General features: G+C 46.0%; 1 protein-coding gene across 3 annotated transcripts in view; it reads right to left on the reverse strand.

Annotated features, from left to right (window-relative positions):
• The window catches only part of EXOC5 (exocyst complex component 5), a 91,589-nt gene that overhangs the window by 63,679 nt on the left and 14,548 nt on the right, over nucleotides 1-13,362 (reverse strand). For 2 of the 3 annotated variants that reach the window (XM_064149645.1, XM_064149485.1), the window contains exons 5-13: nucleotides 8,939-9,003; nucleotides 8,480-8,508; nucleotides 8,218-8,327; nucleotides 7,132-7,176; nucleotides 6,883-7,023; nucleotides 3,865-3,947; nucleotides 2,394-2,603; nucleotides 2,077-2,112; nucleotides 893-1,040 (exon numbers count right to left, since the gene is read on the reverse strand). In XM_064149645.1, the coding sequence (XP_064005715.1) occupies nucleotides 893-1,040; nucleotides 2,077-2,112; nucleotides 2,394-2,603; nucleotides 3,865-3,947; nucleotides 6,883-7,023; nucleotides 7,132-7,176; nucleotides 8,218-8,327; nucleotides 8,480-8,508; nucleotides 8,939-9,003 (867 nt within the window). The remainder of the gene's footprint in view (nucleotides 1-892; nucleotides 1,041-2,076; nucleotides 2,113-2,393; nucleotides 2,604-3,864; nucleotides 3,948-6,882; nucleotides 7,024-7,131; nucleotides 7,177-8,217; nucleotides 8,328-8,479; nucleotides 8,509-8,938; nucleotides 9,004-13,362) is intronic. The other variant, XM_064149561.1, reaches the window with a different exon arrangement.

Consider the following 13,362-nt stretch of genomic DNA (forward strand, 5'->3'; position numbering starts at 1 on the left):
CCTAGCCAGTCAACTAGTAATTGCCTCATCCAGGCTTTGCTTGATCACCTCCAGGGATGGCAACTCCACCACCTCCCTGGACAGCCCATTCCAATGCCAATCACTCTCTCTGACAACAACTTCCTCCTCACAGCCAGCCTAGACCTCCCCTGACACAACTTGTGACTCTGTCCCCTTCTTCTGTTGCTGCTTGCCTGGCATCAGAGCCCAACCCCACCTGGCTACAGCCTCCCTTCAGGGAGCTGTAGACAGCAATGAGCTCTGCCCTGAGCCTCCTCTTCTGCAGACTGCACACCCCCAGCTCCCTCAGCCTCCCCTCACAGGGCTGTGCTCCAGGGCCCTCACCAGCCTTGCTGCCCTTCTCTGGACACCTTCCAGTACCTCAACATCTCTCTTGAATTGAGGAGTCCACAACTGGACATAGCACTCCTGGTGTGGCCTGACCAGTGCTGAGTACAGGGACAATGGCAGAATAACCTCCCTTGTCCTGCTGGCCACATTGTTGCTGATCCAGGCCAGGATGCCATTGGCTCTCTTGGCCACCTGGGCACACTGCTGGATCATGTTCAGCTACCATCTACATGTTTCAGTATCTCAACATCTTGGCATTGGAATGGGCTGCCCAGGGAGGTGGTAGAGTCACCGTCCCTGGAGGTGTTGAAGCAAAGCCTGGATGAGGCACTTAGTGCCATGGTCTGGTTGACTGTCTAGGGCTGGCTGCTAGGTTGGACTGGATGATCTTGGAGGTCTCTTCCAACCTGGTTGATTCTATGATTCTATGATCTCTCTTGAGCTGAGGAGCCCAGAACTGGACACTTCAGAACTGAATCTCAAGGTTTAACTTCATGCACGAAATCCTTCCACTAGTGGAGATCACAGGAAGCAAACTTACCCTGTGACATCTTTCAAAAGCTTGTTTAGTCTCTTGCAAAAGGTTAACCACCACTTCCTGAGACAGAAAAGTTTCTCCATGTGTGTCAATACTTGGCCCCAGGGGCAAGTTTGTGCGTTGCCTTATTCTCTCTTTGAGGTCTTGAATACTAGAACAAAGACACACCAGAAGTTAGCTTCACTGGATGGAAGTCCTGAAGCTCAAATTCAACAATGACTTAGAATGTTTTAGTTGTTAAAACACAGAACCCAAGACACACTTTTTAGGATACACAAGCATTACAACATTCCTGCAAGCTTAAAAACTGCCAGCAAATGCAAAGCTACCATGTCTGATCCCACAGTCAATTGTCTTCTCCCATGGCATGTTCACACCACGGCACCAGCTACTCCCCATTGTGGAGTAAGAGTCATTTCAATTGACTCTTATGGTACTTAGGCTCTGCAGACAAAGTGTAGCCTCCATACATTCTGTCACACTGCACTTTCAAAACACTACTGAGGGCTTTCTGTGTCATCCACACCCACTGATCCTCTCATCCTCATTCAGTATCTCAGCAGTCCTGATTTAGTCAAGCATGCTCCAACACATTTTCATGCATAACACAACCCAGACACTACAACCAATTTAATTTTCTCCAAGAAAATTAAATTTCCATCTCTGTTTTTTAGTTCATTTAGTTACTTTGCTGCTGCTGCTCTCTCCAAATGACTTCTCATTCCTGACACACTGAACCCAGTAGCTCTCTGAAAGGTGAAGTAGTCTTATCACCTTTACCTTCATACAAGTTTTAATTCTTTCTTTCCCACTTCTCACTACTCCTTGACTAGAGTTTCTCTACCCCTGAGAAGTCTCTCCAAATGACTTCTCATTCCTGACACACTGAACCCAGTAGCTCTCTGAAAGGTGAAGTAGTTTTATCACCTTTACCTTCATACAAGTTTTAATTCTTCCTTTCCCACTTCTCACTACTCCTTGATTAGAATTTCTCTACCCTGAGGATAACGAAGTCTTGTTTTACCTTTCTCTAAGTCCATTGCATCTTCTGGGCTCATTAAGAGCTTTCTCACTGACATTGCTATGGTCTTTTCCCCTTCCTAGGTCTTGGGAGGGGACCACAAGACCTGGGCAGGTGAAAAAAAAATGTCTGCTTTTAGATACACACATATACATGCTTTAGGTACCTTAATTTTGCTTCAGTCCTTTTGTGGATCTGGCTCCTAAGTTGAAACATAGGTTTAACTGGGATTTTTCATTTCCCATGAGCATACAAATACCATGCATCACCTTTCACATGGACCAAGAGCAATACACTTGTTTTTTTAAGCAGAAGTTAACATAAAAGTGACAACAAATGACCAAAAAAAAAAGAGCTGTAGGTCATTTTAGAAGTCCTTTTGCAGTCCATCACCATACATCTGATGTGGTAAATGTTATGTTTCTCCCCTTATTGCCTCCCTTCCATTTTATATAAGCAGGAAACTTGACAGAAGAAACTTACCCTCCAGTGCCAATGGACCTCTTCTGGTGGTTTTTGGAATCATAATAGCGTTGCAGAATCATAGCACTCCTACTTTTCAAATAACCAATTTCCACCTCAATGTAATTCTCCAAGTAGGGAATGAAAATGGATTTGATAAGCTTAGACAAGAAAGTCTGCTTATCAGTACCCAAGTTAAATTCCATCAATTTGCTTGACAGATTAGTAGTTCTTTATGCAAAAGAAACAAAGAAGGGGAGAGGAGGAAAAGGTTGAATTTGTATGAATTACAGCATTATATGTTTGTAAAGTACAGAGCACAACAGAATCCTGATTGCTATTAAGGCTTCTGGCAGCTTTGCATTTAAGTAAAGACTTTGACATAATTCATGTTTAATTACATACAGTACATCTGGCATCAAGTAAGTTGCCAGTGAAATGCTGAGGACTGCCTTTTGCACAGTTTTGAAGTTATTCTCTCAAGGTCACAGCACTGAATACTTCCCATTCAAAATAATAACAGCAATTTCAGGTTTTCTTTAGCAAAGCCATCACTGTAAAGGTGAACAGCAGTAAAAGTTCTCTGTTTTAGTCTAGAAACAAGGAAAACATATTTTACAGGAAGGGTGGTGAAAGACTGGCACAGGTTGTCCAGAGAGGTGCTGAATGCACTGTTCCTGGAAACATTCAAAGTCTGGTTGAATGAAGCTCTGAGCAACACGATCTAGTCAAAGATGAGAGGCTCAACAGGAGCCAGCAGTGTGCACTTGCAGCCAAGAGAGCCAAGCAGAGCCTGGGCTGCAGCAGCAGCAGTGTGGCCAGCAGGGCCAGGGAGGGGATTTTTCCCCTCTGCTCCACTCTGCTGAGACCCCACCTGGAGTACTGCATCCAGTTCTGGAGCCCCCATTAAAAGAAGGATGTGGACATCCTGAACCGTGTCCAGAGCAGGGCCAGGAGGATGCTGAGAGGGCTGCAGCAGCTCTGCTGTGAGCACAGACTGAAAGAGTTGGGGCTGTGCAGGCTGGAGCAGAGGAGGCTTCCAGGTGACCTTCTTCCGGCCTTCCGGGATCTGATGGGGGGCTCCAAAAATGCTTGGGAGGGACTTTGGAGCAAAGCTGGAGGTGGTTAGGTTCAGACTGGACATGAGGAAGTTCTTTAGCATGAGAGTGGTGAGAGGCTGGAATGGGTTGCCCATAGAGGTGGTTGAGGCCCCATAGCTGGAGGTGTTTCAGGCCAGGTTGGATTAGGCTGTGTGCAGCCTGCTCTAGGGTAGGGTGTCCCTGGCCATGGCAGGGGGGGTTAGACCTGGCTGATCCTTGTGGTCCCTTCCAACCCTGACTAATCCTATGACTCTATGTTCCTGCTGACTGAAGTGGAGGCTAGATGAAGTAAACTTTAAAGGTCCCTTCCAACCCAAAGAATTCTGTAATTCTATCATTCTTCATCTTGACAATAAATCAATCTACTGCAGCAATAACTGCATCATAAATACCTTGTATATAGATCATAGAGATTCTTAAGGTACTGCTCTGCATCTGATTTCCTGTGTTCTTCAAGCTGCTCTTTCACATAACTCTGTAAAATCAGGGGGCATCTGTTAGAAGACAAACTTGCAATCACAGGTCCTGCTCACTACTTGTTAGATTAAGTGGAATTTACTGCAAAGTGTGTATCTTACTCAATTCAGACATTCTTTGGTTTTAAATCTCTGCATTATCTACAGATAGACTTCAATGCATCTTCTAGAAAAAGTAATTTCATAATACAAAGCAGCAGTGTGTGATGCAAAGACAAAAGGCAGATTGCTTTGAAAATATGCTTGACCAACCACATGAAATCCTCTTCTTTTTCAGAATCAAAAGCAACAGAGGCCTAAGGGCATTTCTGCAGTTGACAGTAAGTAAAGGAGATGCTTACATATTTCCTTATCATAATACATACACAAAGCAGATAGGAGCTTAGAGCCTTCTTGTTATTGAGTATTTAAACAAAATTATCACTTGACATAAAACACTAAATCAAAACTGACAAATGCAAGGTCCTGCAGCTGGGTTGAGGCAATGCCAAGCACAAATGCAGGCTGGGCAGTGAGTGGCTGGAGAGCAGCCCTGAGGAGAGGGTCTTGGAGGTGCTGGTGGATGAGTAGATCAACATGAGCCAGTAGTGTGCACTTGTGGCCCAGAAAGCCAAGCAGAGCCTGGGCTGCAGCAGCAGAAGTGTGGCCAGCGAGGCCAGGGAGGTGATTCTCCTCCTCTGCTGTGCTCTGCTGAGACCCCACCTGGAGTAGTGCAGCCAGCTCTGGAGCCCCTGGGAAAAGAGGGATGTGGAGATGCTGGAGTGTGTCCAGAGCAGGGCCAGGAGGATGCTCAGAGGGCTGCAGCAGCTCTGCTGTGAGCACAGACTGAAAGAGTTGGGGCTGTGCAGTCTGCAGAAGAGGAGGCTCCCAGGTGACCTTCTTGTGGCCTTCCAGGATCTGAAGGGGGCTACAAAAAAGCTGGGGAGGGACTTTTTAGGCTCTCAGGGAGTGACAGGACAAGGGGGAATGGAGCAAAGCTGGAGGTGGGAAGATTCAGCCTGGAAGTGAGGAGGAAGTTGTTGAGCAGGAGAGTGGCGAGAGGCTGGACTGGGTTGCCCAGGGAGGTGGTTGAGGCCCCATGGCTGGAGGTGTTTGAGGCCAGGCTGGATGAGGCTGTGTTCAGCCTGCTCTAGAGTAGGGTGTCCCTGGGCAGGGTTGGAACTGGCTGCTCCTTGTGGTCCCTTCCAACCCTGACTGATTCTGTGATTTTATGATTCTAAATGAATTGGGGGTTGGAACACAATCTCAATCTCTATGCTACAAAAAGAAATCAGATCTACAGGAAAACTGCTTTTTGCAACAAACAGTCATGCTGTTGATTTTGACACACTTGACTGCATTCACAGGACAGAAAACTTCTATCTTCAACTATTCCAGACTACCATACAGATATTGCAGTAACTGCAAGACAGCAGTCACCACCAGTTATTTTACTTGATGTTACTCTCACATGAATCCAAATTCCAAGAATGAAGAGATAAAAATCACTAAATATGAAGTCTGAGATATTCTTGGTAGGGGGCACAGAGGAAAAATATCAAATATGCAGATGACCTCCAGTGAATTAGCTAATGAAAACACTGATGCCCTTTTAATTGTACATATCTGTGTCTGCCACAACAAGCTCCTAACCAAGCTGGCAGCTCCTGGCTTCGACAGATTCACTCTGATGTGGAACAGGAACTGGCTGGATGGCAGAGCCCAGAGAGTGCTGGTGAATGGTGGCACATCCAACTGGCAGTTGGCACCAGTGGTGTGTCCCAGGCATCAGTGCTGGACCCAGTCCTGTTCAATAGCTTTATTGATGATCTGGACGATGGGATAGTGTCCAGCATCAGTAAGTTTGCAGATGACACCAAGCTAGGAGCAGCTGTGGAGCTGTTGGAGGGTAGGAGAGACCTGCAGAGGGACCTGGCCAGGCTGGATGGGTGGGCAGAGGCCAATGGGATGAGACTGAACAAGGCCAAGGGCAGGGTTCTGCACTTTGGCCACAACAACCCCAAGCAGCACTACAGGCTGGGGACAGAGTGGCTGAGAGCAGGCAGGCAGAGAGGGACCTGGGGGTACTGGTGGACAATAGGCTGAAGATTAGGCAGTAGTGTGCCTAGGTGGGCAAGAGAGCCAATGGCATCCTGGCCTGGACCAGGAAGAGTGTGGATAGCAGGACAAGGGAGGTTATTCTTCCTCTGTACTCAAAACTGCTCAGGCCACACCTTGAGTACTGTGTCCAGTTCTGGGCTCCTGAATTCAAGAGAGATGTTGAGGTGCTGGAATGTGTCCAGAGAAGGGCAGCAAGGCTGGTGAGGGGCCTGGAGCACAAACCCTATAAGGAGAGGCTGAGGGAGCTGGGGGTGTGCAGCCTGCAGAAGAGGAGGCTCAGGGCAGAGCTCATTGCTGTCTACAGCTCCCTGAAGGGAGGCTGTAGCCAGGTGGGGTTGGTCTCTTCTGCCAGGCAAGCAGCACCAGAACAAGGGGACACAGTCTGGAGTTGTGGCAGGGCAGGTCTAGGCTGGATGTTGTTAGGAAGTTGTCATCAGAGAGAGTGATTGGCATTGGAATGGGCTGCCCAGGAAGGTGGTGGAGTCACTGTGCCTGGAGGTGTTGAAGCAAAGCCAGGATGAGGCACTTAGTGCCATGGTCTAGTTGACTGGATAGGGCTGTGTGCTAGGTTGGACTGCATGATGTTGGAGGTCTCTTCCAACCTAGATGATTCTATGATTCTACATTGAACTTGAGTACTTTCAGTTGCCCTTGCTCAGAGCATAAGCTGCTTTCATGTGGGTTCAGCTGTCTGAGTTGTTACAAAGTTATGATTCCACATCCCTAGATAATATTACAAATATTGGAATTTCTCATGAACTATTCTTACTAAACACAGTACTTTTGCTTTACAAGTTTCCCCAATGAACTTCAGCACACTAAGATATTAAATACCTGAAGTTTAACTTCAAAGATATTTTGAATGAGTTTGGCTAGCACAGTCTCTGGGTTGCTAAAGACTTCTCCAACTTGTTTATTCACTCGCTGGCAGAGAATGGCTGCATCTTCAAAGACATCATTCCTCAGGAATGCACCCTAGGATTTTCAGAAGCACATTTTACAATGCATTTACAACAATCTATAACACTAAATAAATAATAAATCATCACCCAAAGAGATTTATGTAAAACAAAATGCTTTTACCTCTTGACACTGTTTAATGTACACATCAACACAATGGGAGTAGCCCTAAGGAAGGAGCAAAACGACTCAATGTTAAAGCAGGTTCTCCATGGGTTTATTATAGACTGAAATCAAGGATGTACAACCTCTGTGAGGAAGTTATTGGGGCTAAAAAATACAACAGCAGCAAAGAAAAACCCCACAACACCTAAAAAAACCTATGCATGCAGAAAAGCCTATACCAAACAAACACCCCCCCAAAAAAACCCCCACAAACAACCACCCCAAAAGAAGTCACCAAAAATGCAGATGATTTCAAATCCACTTTTGCCATAAATCTGATGCAATGTCACTTATCAAAACTCTACATGGGTGTAGACAACAGGTTTCACCACTTTCTCAAGCATGGAAATCAGTTTACACAGATAGAAGATAAGATATAGAATGGTCTCCACTGACACCACCTTCAGTCCCTTGATATCTCCCTCTTTTATTCCCCTGCATTTGATTTGAGGTGGAACATCTCAGTTATTTCTAAAGTTCTATGTGTTATCTGATATGGTGGTTGTGCCAATATGCAGATATGTTCCCTTGAAACAGCCTCTTACTGTATCAGGAGTGGTTTTATTTACACGAGGATGATCAGGGCCAGGAGGATGCTCAGAGGGCTGCAGCACCTCTGCTATGAAGACAGACTGAAAGAGTTGGGGCTATGCAGTCTGCAGAAGAGGAGGCTCCAAGGCTTCTTGTGGCCTTCCAGGATCTGAAGGGGGCCTCCAAAAAAGCTGGGGAAGGACTTTTCAGGATAACAGGGAGTGCCAGGACTGGGGGGAATGGAGCAAAGCTGGAGGTGGGCAGACTGAGACTGGACATGAGGAGGAAGTTGTTCAGCATGAGAGTGGTGAGAGGCTGGAATGGGTTACCCAGGGAGGTGGTTGAGACCCCATCCCTGGAGGTGTTTAAGGCCAAGATAGATGAGGCTGTGTGCAGCCTGCTCTCGGGTAGGGTGTCCCTGGGCATGGCAGGGGGGTTGGAACTAGATGACCTTTGTGATCCCTTCCAACCCTGACTGATTCTATGATTTAAACAAAACCCTTCAGGTTTTACCTTAAAGTGAAGCAAAACTGCTGCTACTTCTCTCATTCTGGATATTTCTCCTCTTCGTTGTGCACTGGTAAATTCTTGTATTAGCTGGCACTCTAAATCATGGTACTTACCTGAGGAGGAAAGGGGATAACAACAAAAATCCATAAGGCTACATATTACAAGCATTGACAAAAGCTGCAATACTGACAGTACTGCCTACCCCTTTAATCATCTTTAACAATGCAAATATAGGAATATGGATTGAACCAGATAGATAACTTACTTGCTATCTTTGATTTTACTTCAGAAAACCTGTTAACAACAAAAATACCATGATTAAATTCCAATCCACATCACAAGGGAAATCACAGGCATTCCAGATCACGAGTAACAGGCACTCTACTTTAAAATGAGAACATGCATCACAAAGACGACAGAGAAGTTACATGCTTTAGAGGCATAAAAACCTACAAGCATCAAATTCAAATCTAGCATTAAGTCAGCACAGGAAAATTATCCCATTAAAAGTCTGTTAAGCAGTTTAGGATGTGTATGTAAAGATGATCCTGCAACACGAGTGGGTGAAGGCAAATTTGAGAACAGAAGGGAGAAATAAGCACACAATCCAGCTCAAAAGCTGCAGGAATCAGGAAGCAAAGCACCAAAAAGTAGACAAGGGAAGCATCAGAAAATCATACCTATGTGAAGATTACTTCTAAAAGATGTTCAGATAGAATTTTACCTGTCAAAAGGCAGCTCTTGTGCAATCAAATGCAGCTTCTGAATAATGTCAGCTGCCTCTTTAATCTGTTAGGAGTAAAACACGACAGCGTTATGAAAGGTGGTCTGATTGTGAGGTATTCCTTTCCTCCTCCACTGTCCCAATTTTCAAACATGTAGTTCCTATCTGTAAAGCTGGATAAGGTGATACACCCATGGAAGAGACCACCCCTTCAAAGTTTTAGTATGCACTTCTATGACACTTAAAGTTTAGAGGGTTTAAACCTAACAGTCCTGTTCAATATCTTTATTGATGATCTGGACGAAGGGATAGAGTCCAGCATCAGTAAGTTTGCAGATGACACCAAGCTAGGAGCAGCTGTGGAGCTGTTGGAGGGTAGGAGAGCACTGCAGAGGGACCTGGCCAGGCTGGATAGGTGGGCAGAGGCCAATGGGATGAGACTGAACAAGGCCAAGTGCAGGGTTCTGCACTTTGGCCACAACAACCCCAAGCAGCACTACAGGCTGGGGACTGAGTGGCTGGAAAGCAGCCAAGAGGAGATGGACCTGGGGGTACTGATAGTAGGCTGAAGATGAGGCAGCAGTGTGCCCAGGTGGCCAAAAGAGCCAAAGGCATCCTGGCCTGGCTCAGGAACACTATGACCAGCAGGACAAGGGAGGATATTCTTCCTCTGTACTCAAAACTGCTCAGGTCACTGCTTGAGTGCTGTGTCCAGTTCTGGGCTCCTCCATTCAAGAGAGATGTTGAGGTGCTGGAAGGTGTCCAGAGAGGGCAACAAAGCTGGGGAGGGGCCTGGAGCACAGCCCTGTGAGGAGAGGCTGAGGGAGCTGGGGGTGTGCAGCCTGCAGAAGAGGAAGCTCAGGGGTGACCTCAGTGCTGTCTACAACTACCTGCAGGGAGGCTGTAGCCAGGTGGGGGTTGGTCTCTTCTGCCAGGCAACCAGCAATAGAACAAGAGGACACAGTCTCAAGTTGTGCTGGTGAAAGTATAGGCTGGATGTTGTTAGGAAGTTGTTGTCAGAGAGAGTGATTGGCATTGGAATGGGCTGCCCACGGAGGTGGTGGAGTCACCACCCCTGGAGGTGTTCAAGAAGAGACTGGCTGAGGCACTTAGTGCCATGGTCTAGTTGACTGGCTAGGGCTGGGGGATAGGTTGGATTGGATGATCTTGGAGGTCTCTTCCAACCTGGTTGATTCCATGATTCTATAAAACATGATAAAAAGCCTTTTATTATAGCTTCACATTGGGTTGTCTGTGTAGCTGTCTAAGCTACTAGACAAACAGCACATTGTTGCACTATGGTTGTAGAGTTTACAGACCAAAGACTCCTCAAGGCTGATTTGATCAGGATGTGGCTAAAGCAATCTCATGAAAATCTGAACTCTTCCATTTGGGATTAACATATGTAAGTAACACAAGAGCTGGCTGAACTGCACCATTATACTTTACAAGGCATTAGGATAAAGGCCTTACTGACTCACACCTAACCAAGAAGAGGCATCTGTTGAACTCAGAACTGAAACAGCAACCCTTTCAGACAGGTCAGGAAAAGCACTAGGGAAATCTTTGCAACTGATGAAATTAGCTGTATCTAAAAGAGATGACAATTCTAGGGAGGATTTGGAAGAAGGGGACCAAAGCAAAGTGGAATTACATTATCCTAAGGAAGGAGAAATGGAAGTTGTGTTAGAAATGAGAAACTACTGAGGTTCAAAGCAAAGATCAGTTAATCCTACATCTACAAAACAGACTAGTGGAATGAATACAAAAGCTAAAGTTAACTCAGCATGCAAGTATCTGCTGTCTTGACAGCACAGCCTTTCATCATTTACTCTTCCCTGATCAATCAGCAGGGGAGGTGCACCTCAGCAACACTTAGTGACTGTTTCAGAAGGCTGACTAAAACTACAGAAAACATCAATCTGAAAATGTGAGGAATGCAGCTGGTTGCAACTCAAGAGAGATGCTGAGGTGCTGGAAGGTGTCCAGAGAAGGGCAGAAAGGCTGGTGAAAGGCCTGGAACACAAACCGTATGAGGAGAGGCTCATTTAGCCTGGAGGAGGCTTAGGGGTGACCTCATTGCTGTCTACAACTACCTGAAGGGAGGCTGTAGCCAGGTGGGGTTGGGCTCTTCTGCCAGGCAAGCAGCAAGAGAACAAGGAGACACAGTCTGGAGTTGTGGTAGGGCAGGTCTAGGCTGGATGTTAGGAGGAAGCTGTTGGCAGAGAGAGTGATTGGCATTGGAATGGGCTGCCCAGGGAGGTGGTGAAGTTGCTGTGCCTGGAGGTGTCAAGGCAAAGCCTGGCTGGGGCACTTAGTGCCATGGTCTGCTTGATTGTCTACGGCTAGGTGCTAGTTTGGACTGGATGACCTTGGAAGTCTCTTCCAATCTGGCTGATTGTATGATTCTATGATTCATGTTCCAGGGAACTGGAGTGACAGGAAAGAAGGTAATAAAGCCCAATTCTCTCACCTTAGAGAAGGTAAGGATTAAAACTTTTCAAGAACAGAGCAAGATGCACAGGTAAGAACACAGAGCACAGGCATCATGCTAGGTTAACTGTGCAGCAAAGACAGGGCTCTCATAAAGAACATCCATTCTGCTTATTAAGAGCAGCTTATGTTTTGAACTGTCAGCTCACAATAGCCTCTTAAGTCAAAAGCAGCCACGCTCCTCAAATAAATCCAATGAAACAGCAGTTATTTCTGTTGGCTTACAGCAACCTTAATACCTGACTAGCAATTGTAATCAATATTGATGTCATTAATATAGGCCACATATTCACTGTTATTTACTGCTGTTAGCAGAGAAAGCCAAACAAAACAGAACAATCAGCTCACAAACAACATTTTCTTTGTCTCCTCTTCACACAGTAGCTGTTAACTAACTTAAGGTTTTCTTTCTTACACACAACAGAAGCCAGGACAAATCAATTCTACATGGTTTCTGCTAAAACCCAGGCATATTCCAAAAATTATGGACAAATAACACTCAGAAAATTACAGACAAATAATACTCAGACAGAATCTCACCATGAAGTATTTTTATGAACGAGCTAAAAAGAGTAATGATGTTGAGCACAGAACATAAATGGGAAAAATGATGTAATAAGAAAAGTAAATACATTAAAACAGAGGACAATGTCAGGGAATGAGGAACAAGGGAGCTGTTAGATCATTCTGATAATTGAATTGTTTTAACTGAGTGATTTCAAGCCTTTAGCCCAGGAGAGGGACTGGGTAGCTAGGAGCATATGGGGAATTATAAGGATTCAGAGATGAAAACACACATAGCATAGGACAAGATAGCAATGAAGAAAAGAAACTGCACAGAAGCAATTAAGAAACTGCTAAATATAGTCAGGAGAAAGCAAGGTGGAAAGCAACAACCTAAGCACAGGGGCGGGGGGAAAGGAAAAAGAAATCCTGAATCACAGAATCAAGCAGGTTGGAAGAGACCTCCAAGATCATCCAGTCCAACCTAGCACCGAGCCATGGCCAATCAACCAGACCATGGCACTAAGTGCCTCAGCCAGGCTTTGATTCAACACCTCCAGGGACGGCGACTCCACCACCTCCCTGGGCAGCCCATTCCAATGCCAATCACTCTCTCTGACAACAACTTCCTAACAACATCCAGCACAGACCTCCCCTGGCACAGCTTGAGACTGTGTCCCCTTGTTCTCTTGCTGCTTGCCTGCCAGCAGAGCCCAACCCCACCTGGCTAAAGCCTCCCTGCAGGAAGCTGTAGACAGCAATGAGCTCTGCCCTGAGCCTCCTCTTCTGCAGGCTGCACACCCCCAGCTCCCTCAGCCTCTCCTCACAGGGCTCTGCTCCAGGCCCCTCCCCAGCTTCATTGCCCTTCTCTGGACACCTTCCAGCACCTCAACATCTCTCTTCAATTGAGGGGCCCAGAACTGGACACAGCACTCAAGGTGTGGCCTGAGCAGTGCTGAGCACAGGGGCAGAAGAACCTCCCTTGTCCTGCTGCCCACACTCTTCCTAATCCAGGCCAGGATGCCATTGGCTCTCTTGGCCACCTGGGCACACTGCTGGCTGAGGCACTTAGTGCCATGGTCTGGTTTACTGGCTAGGGCTGGGGGATAGGTTGGACTGGATGATCTTCGAGGTCTCTTCCAACCTGGTTGATCCTATGATTCTATGAGTCTATTACATCAGTCTCACTTCACATTTCTTGAATGTCTTATTAGCCTCCCCCATTTATCTACCATGGTAATACAGAAAGTATTAAGAAACTTATAATTTAAAGTAGAAGCTGAATTCTAGGTGAGACTCTCCAGCAGACAATACCTACTTCACTTTAACTTGTACTTTGTTATTTACCATGTTGCCATTAAATACTTTTGAAAATGCTTATTTCCAGTTAAGGGAGAAACAAACCCAACAAACAGCAGCAACAAAAC

Source organism: Pogoniulus pusillus, chromosome 1 (assembly GCF_015220805.1).
Source record: "Pogoniulus pusillus isolate bPogPus1 chromosome 1, bPogPus1.pri, whole genome shotgun sequence".
Lineage (NCBI taxonomy): Eukaryota > Metazoa > Chordata > Aves > Piciformes > Lybiidae > Pogoniulus > Pogoniulus pusillus.